This window comes from Pholis gunnellus, assembly GCF_910591455.1.
Source record: "Pholis gunnellus genome assembly, chromosome: 7".
Classification (NCBI taxonomy): Eukaryota; Metazoa; Chordata; class Actinopteri; order Perciformes; family Pholidae; genus Pholis; species Pholis gunnellus.
In genome coordinates this window covers 11,564,715-11,585,661 of record NC_136533.1, presented here as the reverse complement: position 1 = coordinate 11,585,661, position 20,947 = coordinate 11,564,715, and the positions used below count along the sequence as shown (strand labels likewise).

The window sequence follows — 20,947 nt, the reverse complement described above, 5'->3', positions numbered from 1 at the left end:
CAGGAGGTGTACAGATTGAGCAGGGAGAACACCAGGCTCCTCATCAAAAATTGTAATGGCTTCGTTTTTCTCTTCCTTCCTGTCTCGTTCCACATCGCATGATTCATCATGGAGCGGGAGAGGACACACCTGCAGTCTCTGCATGGTGTTGGTGGGCACACTTGGCTGAAGTGAGGGATAAATGCATGTTGGTGGGGATCTTGCAGAGCACCACATGCAGATGGAGTGAGAACCTGCTTTTTGTGTGTCAGACGGGTTTAAAAGTGTACTTTGCTCAGTGGGAGTTGATAGTGAATCATCCATTTCTCTGTATTTGCAAGTGCACTCGGTAAATACAGGAAACGTCGCACAATATATCAGTCTATCTGGCCTGAAATACAATAGGGAAGGAAGGAGTCCCCAGCATTTGGTGCCCCGCCCATTGTTGATACCCCAGCAGTTACTGTAAATATTTGCATGGGTCAAATGAGGGAACAAGGTGTACTTCCTGTTGCCAGAAAAATACTGCAGCACATGGCACACTTGTGAGGAAACTCTGTCTAACTGAGTAATATCACTCCACCCATTTATACAGTTCTCTGCTGTAACTCTGCTCTAATGTTTAAAATACTTTGGATCAATACAAGGAAATTCATGGGGTCTGATACAAATCTGACATAAAATAAAAACACACCCTTTCTCTTAAAATTAAAATGTTAAATTTGTAAACAACGAAACACACTCTTGACTTCACGCTTCACATGATCTGACCGTTAGCTTATGGTGGCTAATGTTAGCTTATGCAACAGACATAACTGTGTCAGTTCCCTGACTTAAAGGAGTAGTTTGACATTTTGGGATCCACTTTCTTGCTGAGAATTAGATGGGAACATGGATATATCACTCTCATATCTAAAGAGTAAATATAACAGCTGATTAACTTAGCATAAAGACTGGAAACAGGGGGAATCAGCTAGCATGGCCTTGTCCAAAGCTAACAAAATCTGCCTACCAGTACCTCTGAAGTTCACCAATTAATATTTTGTAACAGAAAAGGAAATGAGTACAAAACAACATTTTAGCTGCTTATTTTATGAATTTATTTCCAAATGTAAACTTCACTATATCATGCATACAAGTTATGACAACATACATTATTCAACAATCTGTTATTTTTCATATTTGCATAGGACATGGTCACAATATATTGTCTAACATGTAGAAAATAATGCCATAAAAAGGTACAGCAGAGCAGCTAAGACCAGCACATTAGATGTGTGTAGAATCCGAGGAACTGTACAACTGTAATACTTGTATGTAGTGATTTTGGTTTGCTGAGAGAGAAAAAACAAAATGACACCTGAAGGTTAGAGTGAGGTCATAAGAAAATGTACTGGCCGTAGCTGAGTCGAGAGTTATTTACAGATTAGATTATACTGGTGCTGAAAGGGGAAGCAGCACCATGGAGTCACTACAACAGGCAACTGATGGTGATGGGCAGAGGACAAACACACAGAGGTATCGAGAGAGCAACATTACACTGAGGAGGTACACTGAGGACAAACAGGTACAGGAACCAGAACCAAAAGGCTGGTGGGTGGCTCTCTCTTTGTAATTAAAGGGAGGTCAATCACAGCACGGTGTGCTGCATAACCTGGAACAGACTAATCCTTTAAGGGCAAACATATCCAAAGCTTGAACAAAAGACTTTTTTGTCAGCATGCATTTCTACAGTAAAGAGCAAATGCCGCACAGTGTCAGTTTGGGCAGTCAAGCAAGACCACGTGGTCAGTGAAGGGTACAGACAGATGTGGTCTACTCACTCAGTCTCTTTTTGTTTCTCGTCTTTTTACTCTGTCAGAATTAGTTTGCGCATAAGATTTAACAGGTTTTGTTCATTCAAGTGATTTTCAAAAAGAAAGAAAAAAGAAAACAAAGCTTGCTTATTTGAGATGTAGAAAAAGGTCCATATCAAGCATAACATCCATTAATCAACACTTACAGCATATAAAGTTGAACCCAAATGTCCAAACTGGGTTGGGTTCAAAGTTACTGCCACATTCATCTTTCCCTTCATAGCCTTTGGTAACAACTTGTAACTGTGGAGCCTTTGATGAGCTGCGAGAACTCAAAGCTCCTTCTCACTCTGAAGAACCTCTCTCTCCTATCATGGCTTCCTCTTAAAACATTATATCCCGAGTGTCAGGGCTTTGTCACGAGGGAGGACATGCATCAGTATGTCCTTAAGTATTACATATTGTAATACTTAACTAAAATATTGCATGTATGTTGTTCATTCAAATTGGCTAAGCCTATAGAGCCTGCAGAGTAGAAAGGAGAGACTAAACCACTGGGAAATATTGACAATGAGAAACGTACCTTGTGCACAACTCACAATGTGTAAAACCTCACAGTCAAGACAGACTTCGATTCATAACCTACAAAAAACGCATCGGGTCCATGAAAGCAGCACATTTATAGCAAATGCAATTTTCAATCCTTTGGAATGGTTGGGCGTTCGTCATCATTAAGATTGTTTATGTCAAAAAATACCTGCAATAAGCCATTATACATTGCTAGAATATTGTACAGCCAAAAAAAAGAAAGTAAAAATTAAATAACAAGAACCAAATGAAAACAAAGCTACACAATCAAAATGTTTACATAAAGCGGAAAATAATTATTTAACTTCGAGCACTTGCATATCAAATATGCAGAGTTGCTTCTTTAAATCCTGTACATTACATAAAAACACACTTTATAAAACTGTACACGTTTGTTAAATGTCTGATAGTAGCTAGATTTTTTTTTACCCTCAACTTTTGTATCTTTATGAAGTTACCATTATAGTTTTGGCACACAATTGCATCGATCATGCTTGTACACTGAGACCAGTCATGAAGATGAGACGATCTGATCAGTGATATATTCCTGTGATTAATAGGATTTTTAAAAATAAGATTCATGTTAGTTCTTTACATACTAGGCAGCAACCAATTCACTTTAATATAATTTTACAATTAACAGAAAAAAATATTAACTGGTACACCGTTAGCATCTTGTAGAAACCTTGTATTTCCATGTTGTTGTTGTTTAAAGTCCTTTTTTTCTTTGACAGATGTCCAAAACTGTAATGTGGGATTACAATCATAATGTAGGATTAAAAAATGCTGAAGTGAAGTTTCAAAGTAAATTACAGCTGACATCATCCCTCATGTAGAAAATGTTTAAACTAAGATAAATACATGAAGCTCAGTAGAGGAGGGGTGTTTTAAATATCTGTGTAACATAAAATAATAAAAATAAGGTTTTATTATTTCCTGGAAAGATTACTTTTAGAATCTACAAGGATGTGCAAGACCCTGACAACATGGGATGATTATATCAAATTTAGCCCAGTGTTTTTCTTTTCTTTTAGTTTTTTAGTTTTACAGAACAAAAGTCTCTTTTTTTCTTTCTGTCTTCCTTTCTTCATTCAAGTAGGGACAAATAAAACCACCAATTATTTGTGCTACTCATCAAGCAAACGTAAGCTACATGATGGATGCTTTGAAAAGATATGAAGGTACAACAAAAGTCAAATATTTCAAGAGGTATGATTTTTGAAAAATATACAAGCATTTTATATGAGACAAATAAAACAATAATACAAAATCATGACTACATTGCTAACTCACAATGCTGTGGTCTGTATTCTTATGGAAAACTTCCAAAAGAATCTAAATAATAAAGAAAATGAGTCACTCTATCTGAAATTGTCCAACATAGAGGTCAGGACCTTCAATTCCTTTTCTGACTTGGAGGAATTTTTGGATAACAGGCTAAATGGAATAACCTGCATCCTGACATCAACAGAGTATTACGTGTTTCTGATAAAAGGGGTGAACCCCATTTACAGGGATAAATGTATTATTTTTAACAAAATACGGTGCCTTTAAACAGCCCGACAAAAACAGTCAACCTTATGCTGTGATATATACGAAAGAGATGCTGAAATGACCTGAAGACAATGGAAAATCTAGAAAAACAACCCGAAATAAATCAGACTATACACCTTTCTCCAGAGAGGTTAATAATTATTTGACAACAAAAGCAAGTACAGTAAAAATGGACATGTACAAAACTGTGTTCAATGGCCTTTTGTGTTGAATTATTCAAGTAGATTTGGTACAGTGAGAATAAAAGTTAAGAGACACTCATGCCTGTGGAGGCCTATATTGTGACTGGTGCAGTCTGGATGGATGGATAGACTGGGATGTTTACACTGTCACAGTCGGTTTATTTTCAGATGGTAGGAGCTTCCTGCCTACTGTAAGTCCACTGACACTAAAGGGTCAAAGGTGTTTAAAGGGGCGTTTCACTGAAAAGAGCGCCCAGTGCTTACTAAGGCACATAGCAGGACTGTAGGATGTTATGTAGACATAATAGGCAGGAGCTGGGCCCCACGAGGAGGCGTTCCTGTGTTTCCAGTGTGGTCGGACACTGACCAGCAGTGAGCACCAAGCACCCAGGAACACTGGGGGGAGTGCGCTGGCAGAATTGTCTGTGCAGCAACTGATGTTACAACAAAATCCACAAACTGTCCCATATATCTGCTTTGCGGATGTCGACCCTGAGGTAAATGTACAAATGATGGATTAAGAAAGGGATTCATGAAACCTGCTTGAGGGTTAGCTACTCAGATTTGTTTTTGCAAGAGAAAGTTATACTACAAACCAAGTCAAAAATTGACTATAACAAAAAAAAGAAAACAAAAAAAAAAAGTCATCGATAGATGCCACACAAAGCTGCTCAACAGCCATTTGAAGAGTTTGTTTTTGAAAATCAAAGTTTTTTTTTTCCAGAAATGGTAAATGTAAAACCCTCTCAGTGATTCGTTCACAAAGAGCTGCTGATCAGTGGCATTCAAAGTGTCATCTTACAGCCTGGAAACTATTTTAACATTAAAGAGGGTCGTTGTTTTGTTTTTTTAAAAACATGTGGTGTTTTTAGGAAACTACTGCATTTGATCCAAATAAGGGATGTTTTCTTTCTGGAGGATGTGACAGAGCTGATTCTTCACAACTTAAAAGAGAGATGGCTGCTGTGGAGAACGACGGACAAGGCCGGCCATTCATGAACTTACACCTGCCAGATCGCCTCAAAAACCCTCTACGCTTCCAAGGCGTAGTTGTTAACATGCATATAGTGTGAAGCACTGGACTGCAGGGCAAGAGTCGCTGGTAGAATGAAGCTAGCACATGCAACAACAGTCTGGAGGGGTCTGACAGGACCAAATACATGGATGCAACCATTTCCGGCCATAGTGCTGAAGCATTAAAAGAAAATGTAGGCATAACGCAGACTGGCTGGGCTGCAGCAGTTTTGATAGTGGTTCCCGCTTCCGTGGAAGGTTTGCTGTGCCTTTTGCCTGACTTATTGAGGCATGTCTGTCTAGAAACACAAGTCAGCTTTCTCACGGAGGACGACGTGAGGCTGGTGAGCACTGCACTTTGCTGATATGTTCGTTTTGGTTCAAATGTTTTTACAACAGTTTAAAAAGCCCCCATGTTGCGAGAGAGAAGTTTGAAAGCAGCTGTTTTAGAGCTCTGGTTTATCACTATGAATTTGGAGCGACATTTTCCTTGGCATTGTGAAATTTGACTCTCCAGCAGTAGTAGAGGATTTCTCCCTGTGCTTAGGGTGGAGTTTGGTACGTCCCACCTACACTGCTAGCGTTGTCTAGGTAGTACTGTTGTTCATACACTTCTCTCTCTACTCTCATCCTACAGGTTGGACGAACCCGCTAATTACAGCCATTCTTCTGCTCACGGTTTCTACAGTTGGAGGGAAGAAGAAGGAAGAAGGTGGAGGAGATGGGGGTGTCTGCGACTGGGTGTCTCCTCCTCTGTGCTGCTCACTTTATGATAAACTTCTCCTCTTTTATCAGGACCTGCCCTCTGTCTATTCCAGATAGCTGCTTTGTGCATTCTGTGCTCCACCATGTCGCAGCCCAGCACAGCCAAGCTCTGCCCAACACTCTGGCCTACATTTGAACCCCCTTATGCAATTTGGCAGAGTTGGAGGTTCGCCACTCTCTGACAGGACAGGTAGAGCCAGATGGGCGAGGGGAGCACGCCCCCAGGAATGGCGTGTTAGCACTCCTGCTGCGGGCTGTGGATAGCTTCTTGTGGGATGCAGCTGTTTCCTCAAGGGAGGCCACAGAAGGCAGAACCACGAGGAGGGAAGTGAGCAGGCTGTCTGGTTCTACCTGTGATACTGCCAACCACCAGCCAAAGGCCTCAATGAAGGGCAGCTTACAAGACTGAATAGAAAGATTTCATTCACTCTTGTCTTTGGTACTTTTTCCTATGTGCTTCAGAGTGGGATAGATATTGTTTCAACTAAAGTCCCCTTTGTGTCCATTTTGTGTGAAATACTGGCTGATGATATAGCACATCAGAAAAAAACTAAAACACGAACAGCTGCTTTAAAACTTAACTGTCTCTATTTAAAGGCTATAAAGTTTCTTAAACTGAGTAAAACTGTTCACCCAATATAACCCTGATCCTCCCACCATGCAGATTTACACAGTATATACTGCACACCGCTGTTTAATGAAATACATATTTAACCCAGTGTAATGGCAACTGAATGTCGACGTTGCAATGGAGGAACAGATGTATTTTGTTTACTGAGGTGAAGGTTTGGGGATTGTCTTGTTAACACACAGCAATTGCATTGCATATGAACCCCCCAGAGCACGAGGACATGAGTTCTGTGTACGATTGACCGTATGACCGAAGGGCTAGTTTTCTTGACAAAAAAAAAAAAAAAAAAGAGTGCAAAATTGTGTTGAGTGTAAGGCTGCTATATATGTACTGTATGTTTCTCTTCACCGTGTTCATTCTTTCAAGCTAACAAGGCCATCCCTGAGCAGGGCGTAAAATTCAACCCCTGTTGAGTTTCAGAGTAAAGTGATGAGTATATTGTGCAGTCAATGTGAGTACTGTGAAGTACTGTGGTATTACAGAAATAGCAACTGTCTTCAATCCTGAGGTGTGTGTGTGTACCCCTTCTCCTCACCCGTTCAAAAAAAATCAAAGAAAACCCCATTTTGATATGACTTGTCAGGGTGTCTGTTTTTTTTCTTCTAAACCTTGTTTAGCTGACTGAGAACATACATTGGACAACTAGCCATGATCAGAATCTAAAAAAATACAGACATATGGTACAGAATGTAAATATTGCCATCTGGGAAAGGCATTACCTTCTTTTAGGATCACACAAGTAATTGCACTACAATAAGCAGTTATGTACAGTATGGTACACCACAGCAAGCGCAGGAATAGCAAAGGGGGGTTGCTGACAACTGTGCAACACAAGTGTTAGGACAAAAACACAGGCCTCGCAGGTCAGAGGCAGAAAGTGCGACTGGGTTTCAGTTTAAGGCGAGTTGGCTGGGCTGAGGGCGGGGCTGAGGGCGGGGCTGAGGGCGGGGCTGAGGGTGGGGCTGGAGGCATCCGAGCGGCTGTAGTCGCTGAGGGAGCTGGGACGTGTGACGCTGCCGCTGCTGCCGCCATGGGGCCTCTTCAGCATGCCGGGCTGGAAATCTGAGTGGCGTCGTGCGTGCTTCATGAGGTGGTCGCTGCGCATGAAGCGCTTGTCGCAAAGCGGGCACCCAAACTTCTTCTCCCCCGTGTGGGTGCGGTAGTGGCGTGCCAGCTCATCTGACCGGGCGAACTTCTTACTGCAGTCGGGCCAAGTACATGGGAATGGCCGTTCTCCTGTAACACACAGATGGAAGGAGAGACTTCAGTGTTTTGTATGTTTTAGCCCCTATAGAGTAGACCTTCTTCAAATACAACACACTTTTGTTACATACCATGCTGTCAGCATTTTACAGTTGTGTTTATTTCTGTAAAACCTGAGGTGAGGTGGCTACTCTGAGGTATTTTTTATATGATTGTTGAGTCGAATTGCAGTGCAGACTTTTCAAATCCATCTAAGCTTTGATATGTAACAGTAACGTAACATTAACAGAAATAAAAATAGACATGATGTGCATTTTAATGAGTTACTTCTCTCAAACTATGAGTGAGAACGAGAGCCAACGGCTGATGGAAAGTTGGAAAAAAAATGCAAAAAAAGAGCAACTGAAAATCAAAAAATCAACTAGTCTTGGGGGAATAGTGGGCAAGAATGTAAAGTATGTGTGATTTGTAGTAGGTGGGCCAAAACCTGTGAGAAACATCCTTAAGCACTTTAGGTTGTCGGTGACAATGACAGTAACTTACAGTATCTACAATAAACCAAGTACAAAGTATTGATAGTGTCAGTGAGTGCAACATGAAACAAATGAATCTCAGTGATGCACCCTGGTGCTCACCATGATCCGAAATGCTCACCACAGTGAGAGTAGTGTCTCATTATGAAGTGTTTACATGTTAACAAGTCAAGAAGACTGCTGTGCACAGCTCAGACATTTTTCATGCCTGCTGAACAAGACTGTGTAGTTTTCTGTGCATAGTAGACTGAGTCATCAAGGGATAGTGATCACAAGGTCATTGCCAGGTCTGCTAGGTCAGTAGAGCGAAAAGGAAATCAAAACCACCCAAGAGATCTTAAAAATATAAAAAAATGTGAGATAAAAAAGGCTGTAGTGAGAGTACAAATTGGAACTGTGCAGGAGGAGCTGACGCAGTTTAATTATCTAAGCTCCAGATGCTAATCACTCTCACAATGGTTACCCAGCCCATTTTCTAACATGCAACTATCTGTGACTCTGCACATGGGAAATTACACCCTTCCCCCCTCAATCAGGCAATAAAAGTAGGCTTTGACACAAATCTACTTAAAGCCAGATGGTACTATATATCTTGTGGTTTCCTTCCATTCTGATGTGGAAACAGTGTGCGTGGAGCCTGAATGCAGCGCTCTGCATCCACTGGCCAACATGAATAATACTGTATTCCATTTAGTTCCATTTCAGTGACTTTCTGCCTGACAATAGCAACATCCAGCATTCTAATTTTACCGGCGTGACCTTGCAGTACTATCGCGAAGGGTGGCGCTTCGCACTCTTTTAAAGTTATGGCACTTTCCTGAGAATAAGGGTAGTCAATCATCATGTGCACGCCCATGCTGGGGATTTGAGGTGTGAAAAGGAATAGACGGTGAGATGCATGAATGTTTATAAGAGGCACGACAAGTACATAAGAGCAGGCCTGCCAAACACTTCTTTTGTTCTGTGGTTTCCCTCAGGGCCACAATGGAAACAGTGCTGTTCAGCATCAAACAGTCGTATGCTACCTGATGCCTGTGAGTCTCAAAAACAAGAACGCGGTGCACTACTAGTCCCGGTCCCTCCCCCCCGTACTGCATGCTTACAAAACATGCAGACAGACAGAGCAAGTCCAGACAGCCCAGTCTGTGTTCCTGCCTCTGACGCCTCACCTCAGCTCCAGACAAACTCAGTCAGCCCTACCCACTACAGTTCCTGCTGGCTTAGTGTATGTAAACTCTGTAACTGACATAAAGACATTTGCATATACACACACACACTGCACACAGCCTTGTCTCCTTTCCCCCAAAAACATCCGTACTGTTCTCACTCTGCTGCAAAAGTTAACACACAAAGAGCCAATTCATCTGCCCTGCATTAGTTACAATTCATAAAAACAAGGAGGTGGTGGTTGTTTGACCCTATTTACACATCCTGGACTAAACCCTAAAGATAAGGAGGCAATTTAACTTCGAAGACACTAATCTCATTGAAGAGACTCGTGGTAGTCTGATTTCATACCTTATTAGCAAGAGAAGCAGCCTGTGCTGCCACCTGGCACTGCAAAATGAGTTATTGGCTAAAAAGTGGAGCTAAGCTCTGCGGGCTGCTTAAGGCTCAATAACCAGTGTAACGGATCCAACTACATTAATATTTAACCAGACACCAGAGAGCTAGGCTGAGATATCCAGTCTAACTGCCCTGATACAGTAATGCAGTCATAGTGAAAGCATCAGGTATCGAACAGCAACTCACAGAGACGCATCAAATTATTTAGAGCTCAGTGACTTCTTAGGAAAGTCCGAATTAACAGATACGTTGCCCATTTTCACCACCCACTAAATTGCTTTTGGCATTTAGGTCAACGATATGAATAAGTATCAAAATTCCTGCTGCTTTATTGTCAGCCTTGAAAGGTTCACTAACATAAAGAAAAAGCATGCAATGCCCCAATTAATTGTGCTTCTTTCATAACGTGAGGATTGGGATTTCCATGAGGGCAGTAAAAACCAATTTTCTGGTAACAATGAGGAGGTTTAGGGAAAAGACGCTGATAGGGGTTATTACCCTCAGTGGTAGGAGGATGTCTCTCTCTAAGATATTCTAATACACTGCAGATATTACTCAGCATCTCTGTTGAAGGAAGAATGCTGCAAACTGCACCCCTTACCCTGCTCCTATTCCCATCATGAATTGTTGGGTTGTTGTTGAATTGTTGTTCTCTGGCACCGTCCACATCCAGGGTGTGGTTTGTGTTTCTCAGAATGTGTCAGTTGCAGAGGGCGAGGGGTGGGGGGGTGGGGGGGGGGGGGGGGGGGGGGGTAATGAAGGAAGCTTTTCCCTAACGAACACAGTGACCCAGTTACCCGCAAAGTGAGTTACATCATGCACCCAAACTGTATCTCTACTAAGCACTAGTGTCCCCCCTCCAAGGCGATGTGATTATGTCACAGGTACTCTTGTTATATAACTGTTCCCTCCGAGGCCACTGGGTCAGTAAATACACAGCTCATCTCTGCTCCTCTCTCATCCTTCTCTCATTCATATCTAAGAATCTTTTGGCTCCTCGGTTTCTGCAGAAATGGTTAAGAGAAATGGAATCTGAGTTTGTCTCCCTGTTGTAAGGGATGCTGTCTGCAAAGGGGAGATCAAGTCTCTTTTTTGACGTGAGCAGCGGCGCAGGAACTCAACTCGGTCACCTGCTCCAACAACCAGCATTTCAAACGAAAGCAGATAACATTCCTGGTGTTTCCTCAGGCATGGGCCAAACTCACACAGTGTAAAGCTCAAACCTTCATGTGAGCCTGCCATAAGAGAGCTAGAGTAAATAGCTCTGCAGGGTGAGGAGGGGAACAAATACATTTCCAGTGGATACATAAGAGATCACCTTGAAGTTGACTTTGCTCTGCCTGCACGGTGAGAACCCGAGCAGGAAGTATCTTTTACAGAGCTCAGAACAAAAACAAGGGCCACACTAAACCTGCGTGGACTTTTGCAAGCAAACCGCTCGAGCAGTGAAAGTAAAACTGGAGTCAGACTGTAGATCACAGCTCATTAGAGTTGGAGCTACCTCACTTCAGCGTTAGCTTAGTGGCACAGTCAGCTTGGCAGCATGAAATGAGAGGGGCACCACTAACTCCAGAGGTAGGGCTCAGCACAGTCCTGTAATTTGGTTGCATGTTTACAACAGACTATGACCCGTATCCAACCAGGAGCCAGCAGACAACCATCCGTGGGATTTGGGGTAACCCTAAAATGACTGCGTCGCTCATCAGCATAAACCACTGAAGCAGACAGGGTTAGCTCAACCGAACCCAGCCTCTCCGTCTACACTCACCGTCACACGCCAAAATGATCTGAACACTAACATGTGTGTGCAGAACAATGAATATACATTGTGGCTTTTACAGCTTCTCTTTTCATTGCTCATGCAGCGGTATAGGCAGGCTTCGCTTGTGCATAAAATAACAACAAAGCTTTTAAAAAAAAAGACACTACTTGATTTGAAACATCAAGCTCCATTCAGAGTTTGTTGCAAACAAGATTAAGTAGTTGCTGCAGGTGAAATAGAGGAGCCGTGGGTGCTCGTGATGAGGACCGTCTCAAGTTTGGAAAGAAGCTCAGAAAACAGGGAGGATTTGATCTACTATCATCTTTTGCCTTTATTGAAAGGGACCTTGCTTGCCGTTGAATAGCATGCCGCCCCTTGTAGGCCTATGGCGATCAGGTTGTGAACAATAGCAGCAGCCTATAGCTCGCAGCAGGAAAGGCACTCCTGTAATGCATTTCAATCAGACAGGCTGTGAGTACTAACCGTAACTCACTCCCCTTGTTCTGCACTGAACAGGGCTATTGACATTCAGCCGGAGACACGCAGCTGGGTCGGGTGTGACCGTCTGATTCCTGCACACACTTATCCATCATTCCTTTAACTCTTTAAGGGAAAGGTAGGGGTAGCCCGCCTGGATTGACCAGCTCATCAAATTTGCCTCAATTAGTTAGAGTGGGCACTCTCTTTCTGCCTTGAGTGCATGCTAAAACAACCTGCAGCCTTGATGAGTTACAGGTAGTCGACATGCAAACAGCTGCAGCCATTAATGGGTGTTTACAGTTGGTCCGCAGAAGCAGGTGGGAGTAGGGATGCCCCATCATCCGTGACTCTCACTCACGCAGTACAATGCCTGCTCATTCCACCGATGGAGTCTGACACTATAGCTCAAACGCGATAGACATCCTCACCAACCAGCATCAAACAAATAGCCACAGCCCTGCCAGATCGTGAGAGGCCTCGCCACACTGCGATAAGAGGAGATACAGGCTGGAGATAGAGCCAGCTATCCAATGCTATACCTGACACTCTGGCGGCAAGTAGGAGATGTCTTACAGAGAAAATGCTTATGCCCTCCTTCCCCCAAGACTCCACAAAATACTCCTCATCTCGTGCAGAGGGCCACACCCTTGTGTCGTGGTCTGCCACAGTCTGATTAATCACGTGGAGAACGAGGACACACCTTACATACCGTAGGGAACATAACAGCCCAACTGGAGACAAAACACTCCCTCTGACATTAGCTCCACAGCCTTTCCTCTCTTATTCCAGATGAGTGGAACACAACACAGTGGATAAAGTCAGAGTGTAGCTCTCAGATGGGACCCTGTGAGTGCCGGGCTGACAGGGGTGTGCTCTGCTGCAGAGGTCACAGCCCTTCCAACGTTAATCAGATTAGCTGCAGATGCAGCTGAATAAATGACCTACATCAATGGAGGGCATTGACAGTGTATATCCCGGTATCTTACCCCACCCCCACCCTGCCGCACTGTATATTCTCCGTCTTTGTACTGCAGATCCCTGCCTTGCATGCGAGATGTGGTTTGTGAATAGGAGAGGTGAAAAGAAAATGCTCAGTGTTCCACAGGTCTGTGTCCCTCTTTTCCTGCCGCTGGTAATCGACACCACACCACAAGCCGTGGCTTGGCCTCACAACACAAAACGCTTCAGCACCTATTTTGCTTTGCAGGCTGGAGAAGATGGGAGGGGCTGGTGGGGGAATAGACAGAGCAGCATTTATAGAACTACTCCAGAGCTGACTAAAGAATACATGAGCCCTGTGGGCCACTGAAAGCAACAAAGCCAGGGAACTGCCTGACAGAGGCCTGTCAGTATTAGGAGTATCCACCATGCATGCTTCACTGTTTAATCAGCTATATTAGATTTACATTCCAACATTTGTGAGGAACTATCCTACTGTGAGCTTCATGTGTCCATATAGGATAGCATATGGACAGCACGTGCACCACCACAAGCCTCAGAGATGTCTTTCATTGAGCACGAACGCTGCACCAAAGGATTAGAGCAGGCAAGATGGTGGCTCCAGTTTGGTTTATTTACATCCCGAGGATAAAGCAGATTTAACTAATACCTTGTTTCCATTGGACACATACTGTACTGCTACACGTTGCCTTCACGGGCTGACCAGATTTCTTCCACAACCATCTTATCTTATGGCAGAAGAAAACGCATCACTAAATTCATAACAAGACTACGAGTCTACAGCAGCAGCTCTGTGGGGATGTACTTAGGCTCAATTGTACATTGAGCTAAATGCTAATGTCAGCACGCTAACATACTCACAATGACAATGTTAATGTCAGTGTTGATGATGGTTGAGGTTGAATGATTGAGGTTGATGGGAGTGTTGTTGTTTTCGCAGATATATGTTCATAACCCAAAGTACTGGACAAATTACAATTTTGACCTCAACCAAAATTGTCAACCTCATAGTGGCATAATAGGAAAGTCAGGGGATCACCGTCATCCAGGAACCATATGTGTCTGAACACAGTTTTGGAGACGATACACCTATTCGGCGTTGAGACTAGACCAGTGAAAACCGACCTGCTAGTGGGTCAAGAGGCAAACTGTGAGCATATCCTGACAGAGGGGTCATCGATTTATTACACGTCAGGAGAAATACGGCTCAACTGGGTGGGATGGTGGAAATCCTGCCGTGTGGCAGGTAGACAGACTGACCTCTTGTGCCTCAGTAGAGTTTACACCCAATGCTGTGCCAAGGTCAGGCTCAAGCAAGAGCAGGAAAACCCCATCTCCGCCCTGCTACCTCATCACTGCCACCAGCCACACAGGAACACTGTGCACTCTGTGCAGCAGTGCAGCCAAATATAAAACCACTGGCAGAGATGCAGTATATATAATCAGAGACTCCTGCTTCTTTTTCCAGGTGGAATTTGGGATAATTTCACTTTTAAAAAAGTGTCATTAACCACAGTTATTTTGGCTGAAAATAGAAAGCATGCATGAATAACTGGGTCTACATGGCAGTGGAACTGTGCTGCCAGGTGGTGCCACTTATGTTTTAGGACAGACAGAAGAGGGATTTACAACCATCTCGCAGTATTAGAGTCACCCCCAGGGGAACACAAAAGAAGTCCAGACAAAACGCCAAACCAACTGTAAAATATGTCATTAGGCTCTTTGTCTTTGTGAAATATTGACCCTCTTCGTCCCGGTGACTCAAATAGTTTTCGAATAGGTCCTGGACACTGGCAAGATGGCCTTTTGTGAGGCCCAGCTGTGAGGGGCACAGAGGGCCCAGGCTGTTCGTTCTGAAGAAGACTTGTAATGAGCTTGTCAGGGGCCATCTCTCCTTTTGAGTTGGTCGTCTGCATGACACAACCAGAGCAGGGTAATGAGGCTTCACAGAGAACACCATGTACTTCATGACCACAGGACACCTCTTGGGAAAGTGGGTCTTCATCGTTAGAGTCGGTTATGAGTCTTAAGACAAAGAGTCGACAAAGAATGACTGAAAAGAATCCAGCTGGTGCTGAGAAAAGTCTTCAGAAAGAATAAGGAACAGTTTCGTGTATATGACCTTCATTTGTTCAATGTAAAACCGAGTTGATCTGTGTTAAATGACGGCATTTTGCATACTGGAAGACAAATGTATGTGTCGGAGAAAAGCCCCTCCCTCCCACACCAGGAGACCAGACAAAAGCTGTCTGGTAACCTTAGTGCCCTGAACTGTGGAGATTCGTCGCTATCAAACTCAATGCAATATAATGAGCGATTTAAATGCAGCGTGTTCCCCCATGTCTGCTGCATCCTGATGTCCCTCCTACACTGTGAAGAAACTTTAATGAACCCACTTAAGGTGACTCTAAACCGGGAAATGGTTAATAACTTAAAAAGAGATAGTTCCCAGTTGCTCAGGATAATAAACAGGTCTTATTCATTTTTTTATCGAATGAAAATTGTTCACAACAAGGTCTGTGAACTGTACTGTGTATTAATTCATAAAAAAACACATTACTGTTGAGTTTGATTTTTAAATGATGCTTTGAGCACTTTTGTTCACCGCATTATACTGGAGCGGCAGAAAAAGAAAATATCACAAGAGCAAATTAAGCTGAAACTATCTTCATGGCTAATGTAATTCAGGAATGCTGACCCTTAAAAAAGTTTCAGTAGTTCACAAAAGATTATGTGGAATATACTGATTCAGAATTGAATGGTAAGATCATAAAATAAACAAAAAAATATGTTTTGTATGGCTTGAAATGAAAATAATGAAGTCTTTCATAAGATATTACTAGTGAGTGAAGTTCATTTTGAGCTGTAACTGGATTGATTTTCTTATGTGCTGTAGACATTGCATAATAAACACAATATAGCTCAGGTTTCAGCTCCTCTTACACTCTGACAAATCACACACACACACACACACACACACACACAAAAGGCTTTGAGCGTTAAAGAAGTTGGGGCGAGGGCGCCTTGTCCCTGGCTCTTTGTTTAGAGTAAATAACAGTGTTTCCCCCCCTCAATTAGATAGCAGTGTTTGGCCGGGACTGACTGGGCTGGAATCCATTCTCTCCTGACTCTGCTAGTAGGGGCTGAAGGGAAGCTCACTGCTAGAGTCTGGCTTTTTGAAAGCACTGCAAGGTTGGCTGAGGCAGCCGGGTTACCTCAGATGACCATATTCTGGGACTATCCAATCAAATAAGCAGAAAGAGCCATTATTATCAGAATTTATGGGACCAAACCAATCGTGAAGCCAGACACCGGAGCACATCCAAACAGAGAGGCAGGCAAAAAGAAAGGCTTAATTGGCAAAGAGACAAGGGCTGGGCTCATACAGAGGGGGGAAAAAAAACCTGCTCTAAAAACACATGGTCGGGGCTGACGGAAAGCACAGTGAGCACCGGAGGCTGGCTCTCAGAGAGCGCTGCTGCAAGTTTGGCTGAGACGAGGAAGCTGAACTGAGATGACTCACGTTCTGTCACTGTCCTATCAAATGAGCAGAAACCTTATCTGAAAATTATAGCACACAAACCAATCACCAAACCAGATACAGGCGTGAATCCCAAAAGAAAGGAACGACTTAAAAGGGGAAAGAGACATGGGCAGGGATGACAGACAGTAATAAGACTGCACTAAAACACACAGTGTACGACACACAGGCATTGTATGCCCTCTATATAAGTAATGATACTGGAGTATTATGGACCCCTATTTATCTACATACACAAATCAAATCAGTGTCTCATTCCTGTTGTTGACTAACACTGATTATGCACCACTGCACCAAGCTGCAGTTGATGAATAAAATGTGGTGATACTATTCTTAATAACAATGAATAAAATTGGACACATCTACAAGGAAAATCCCCATATAACAATTATTTTTTTCTATCACATATGGCATCCATATGAAATTCTTCCAAAGGATATTACATCTGGTGATATGAGGACACAAAGCCAGGCAGGGGAGGAAATTCTGATACAAAGGCAGGTGGGGAGAGAGGAATAGGCAATGAGACAAGAATCTAGCCCTGTATGGATGGGTCACTGATTTTTAATATTGAGACAAATAAGGAGGAGAATTGTGCAAAAAAAGAAAAAGGGGCTCAATGTCAAAAAGGTCCCACCATACTTTTAATGATGTCTTTTACTTGAACACATTTCTGTGGAATTACATTTCTATATGACTCAAATATGGCTCAAGTTGTTCACAAGAGGGTGTTTCTTGTGTGAATCAGAGAGAAGTGTTTGGTTTCTGGGCTGTCAGGCTGATGTATACGCGTGTGTGTGCGCGCGCGTGTGCGTGTGTTTGTTTGTGTGCGTGTGTTTGTGTTTGTGTGAGAAGAATGGGGGACAGCGGCGGGAAGAGGGAGTGTGAGCTGCAGTCTACAGAGCAGAGAGAAGGAGGCTCCTCAGTCGAGGCTCAGCTAGCTGAGTCTGTTGCTGGCCAGATCAGCTGGCAGTCTGTCTAGCGGGGGTGTGGCACATCACAACAAAGGGCTTTGGGCAGACAGGCGACTGCACAGCTCTTATCAACCCCCTCAATTTGAGTCGATCCACATCTTTCCCCCCTCTCAGTAGCCTATCCTGCGGAATGCAACGAGCAAATGCGGAGGTATAGTCCTTCAGGAAAGTCAAACGTAGCAGACTGCTGATGTGGAGCGCCTTTTGAGAGCCCTTGACTCTGCAGGGTGACGGTACACTCGCTGGATCTGTCTTGAAAACTTTTTTTTTGCATGCCCATGTTTGTGCATACTTGGCTTATTCTGTGATGTGCGCATTGTTGTTTATCTTTCTCGTGTCGCCAAAGTTGGCTGTAGTGAAGGCGCGCAGAAGAAAACTGGAAACCTGATCTGTGTAATTTAGTTCAGCGTTTGCACTGCAGGCTCGGTTTGTACATACTGTCCAAAGCAGGAAGGAGGGGGGTTGCAAGAGGAAAGCAGTGACAAAGCTCTGAGACTTGAGTGGGAGTGGCACTATGTTTGACTCCCTCCCTCTCCCGAAATGAAAGGACATTACGCAAAGTTCATACAACTTAAAAAAAAACAACAACCCAATTATTAAACTATTACGCACCAATTATGGCTTTTATTCTAGGATACTGTGTTTGTGTCGATTATTCCAATTTACGGTGGATCTGTGAATGTTCAGCCGATACACATGACTATAAGGACACACAGACAGTCAGTCACCCTCCTCTGTAGCCCCACAAATCGGGCTGAATGTAAGAGAAACCACACTTCTTATCAGTATTCTCAGTTTTAATGATCCATTCTCATATAGGCAAGGGGACTACAATAAGTCATGTGCACAGCAACAAACAATTGCATCCAATGAAACTGACCTGTATGTGTCCTTAGATGAGCTTTGAGGTGGGATGATTTGCCATAAACTTTTTCACAACCTGAATAGTGGCATTTGTGCTTTTTCTGAGGTGATTCTTGCTCAATTCGACCTCGCGATCTTTTGCCTCTTTGTTTGAGCGAAGGATCGGAGATGGTGGTAGGTGTGGCAGAGTTTCCATCATCTATGAGGTTCGGCATGCTCTCATCCTTGATTTTTGCCTGCTCGGCAACATTGTTGGGAGTCTGCTGGTTAAAATCCGCCAGAATCCGCGCCACAACAAAAAGAGAGGAGTTGTCTTTCACCAAAGGTTCTTTAATGTCCTCTCCGTTCTTAGAGGAGGACGGGGTTTCTGGTTTAATCTCCCTATTCCCTTTAGGAGCGTGAACAATTGCACGACTGGACATTGAAACAAGGCACTCCGCTGCAAAGTGATCCATTTTGTCTTTGAAACAGCCCCCTCTGCTTCTTAATGACATTCAAAAAATAAAAAACGATGGCGTGAGAAAAAAACTTGTTCCGTGGTTCCCTTTGTGTGGTGGTGTGTAGGAGGTCGTTCTCATCAGTGAGAACTGACTTTATGATCTTACCCGGCTTTCCAATATTGTCAACATCCTGTGAGAGAAACGCCTCGAACAAAAATGCAGACAAGCTCCCTCAGAGGAAAAACAATTTTTTAGAAACCCGAAGTCTTTGATTAGTGCAACGGAGCTGGTGACAGGACCTCTGCAAACTTGGATGCGTTAACTCCCATCGCGGCTTCAAACACTCGCCAGCATAGTGAACGTGTCTCCTGAGCGCCTGTTCCTGCTGGTTGTATCCATGCTGGGGGCGTGTCGACCGGCAGCGCTCGGCAGCATCGTCAGCCCAGCCGCTCATTCATTGGGTGCTGCGTGTCCCCAAATGCACCGAACAACACGAGTTACTTGGAAGTTTCACCACAGGTTGCCTCCATGCATTCAGATGATGTATCTCACGGGCGACACGGTGATGCACTGCAGAGACCTTTAGGAGGAGTACATGCGTTATTTTAGGGGTGGCGCATTCTGCAGCACCATGTCCCACCCGGCATGCATGTGCAGCAAGATCCTTTTGTTTGTTGAAATTGTATTGGACACCTTTCGGTAGGAATGCAACTAATATTCTGCCCATTAATCGATTAATATATATATATATATATATATATAACATTTGAGAAACTGAAACCAAAGAATATGGTATTTTTGAAGTATTTAGCATTTCCTCTTTATTTGCTGAATGTGCAACATCTTTGTCGTAAACTGCTGTGTTGAGGTGAATCTCAATAAAAGCCATTATGTCACATTGACTTCCCCTGTTTCATATAAGTCAATCACAAATGAGGAAATCATAAAGACAAGCACACAAGTCACTAATTAACATTACTGGGAGTCGTCTTGCCTGCAAAACGGGCTGCAGTTCATCATCAGCAAGCTGTCCCTCATAGTTTGAATGATATTGTGTCACCTTCTTGGAGCGACCAGCACATTCTGAGGCCATTGGCCAACGAGTCGATGCAAAGAGCTTGAATGCTTCCAACTGCCAAATGATTGGGGTCCACACATCATTCTTCCTTACAGCCTCTCAAAGAATGTATTTTTTGGATTCAAGTCAAAGAGAAGATTGGTGGTTAAAACACAACTGTCAATAACTGATACACTTTTTCAAATTCCTTTCTAGCTTGTTAATTAAAGCTATGCTTTTTATTGTTTTGCAGTATTAGCAAAATTCCCAGTTTTATTTTCTAATGCTTAATTATTTTAAATGCATAAATGCACATATGACAGAAGAAATAAATAAAATAAGTTATGTCTTATTTGACAACTCAAAAAGGGTATTCAGGATTTCATATGCTCTTTGATTATGACCCATTTTCAAGATAATTATTCTGCTCAACGTAACATCAACAGCTTGTACATTTATTTAGAAGATGGCAGCTTCCTTTTAGCAAACCAGCAATTCACCTCAAAACCTTCCTCTGAGCAACTCTGTGGTCTCTGCCAATTGAAACAGAGCCAGCCAACACAGGCAATGTCTTCTTCAATTTATCCTCCGGCGAGAGACAAGTGACACCATTGTGGGGAGGAAAGAGTCAAAGCTGTGCGATATGGAGGTTTTGTCATTTTTAGACAATCATTTATTTCATGCTGCTAGTTTTACAGCTGGTCAGTGTAGACATATTAACTGGAATTAAAGCCATAAAAGGCGGCCTCTTCCCTTCAAACTTTGTATTCATTGGAAATGTAAAGACTTTCAAATACAGAAGCCTGCCAGGTGTGTAAAATAGCATGTCACCAGCTACAAAGTCCTGGCAGAAAACAAACCAGCTGATGCTATTGATTAGTAGCTAAGGACACACATGAATGACACTGTTAACCCCATGCACCCAAATTAACCCCTCTGTTTCCAGGAAATAAACAGGACATGTACTCAGGATGGATTCGTCTCAGATTAGGAATATAACAAAATGTTACACTGTACCTAATGTTTCCTGTGATCAGTGCTACATTTCATCTCTTATT

General features: G+C 43.1%; 1 protein-coding gene across 1 annotated transcript; it reads right to left on the bottom strand.

The window, feature by feature from the left end:
• Window positions 1-1,064: 1,064 nt before the first annotated feature.
• Window positions 1,065-19,209, bottom strand: klf13 (Kruppel like factor 13). Its single transcript, XM_079162939.1, has 2 exons — window positions 18,409-19,209; window positions 1,065-7,745 (listed from the first exon to the last, which is right to left on the bottom strand). Exons 1-2 carry the CDS (start codon window positions 18,884-18,886, stop codon window positions 7,405-7,407), a joined length of 819 nt encoding a protein of 272 aa, XP_079019065.1. The 5' UTR covers window positions 18,887-19,209; the 3' UTR covers window positions 1,065-7,404.
• Between the last annotated feature and the right edge of the window lie 1,738 nt (window positions 19,210-20,947).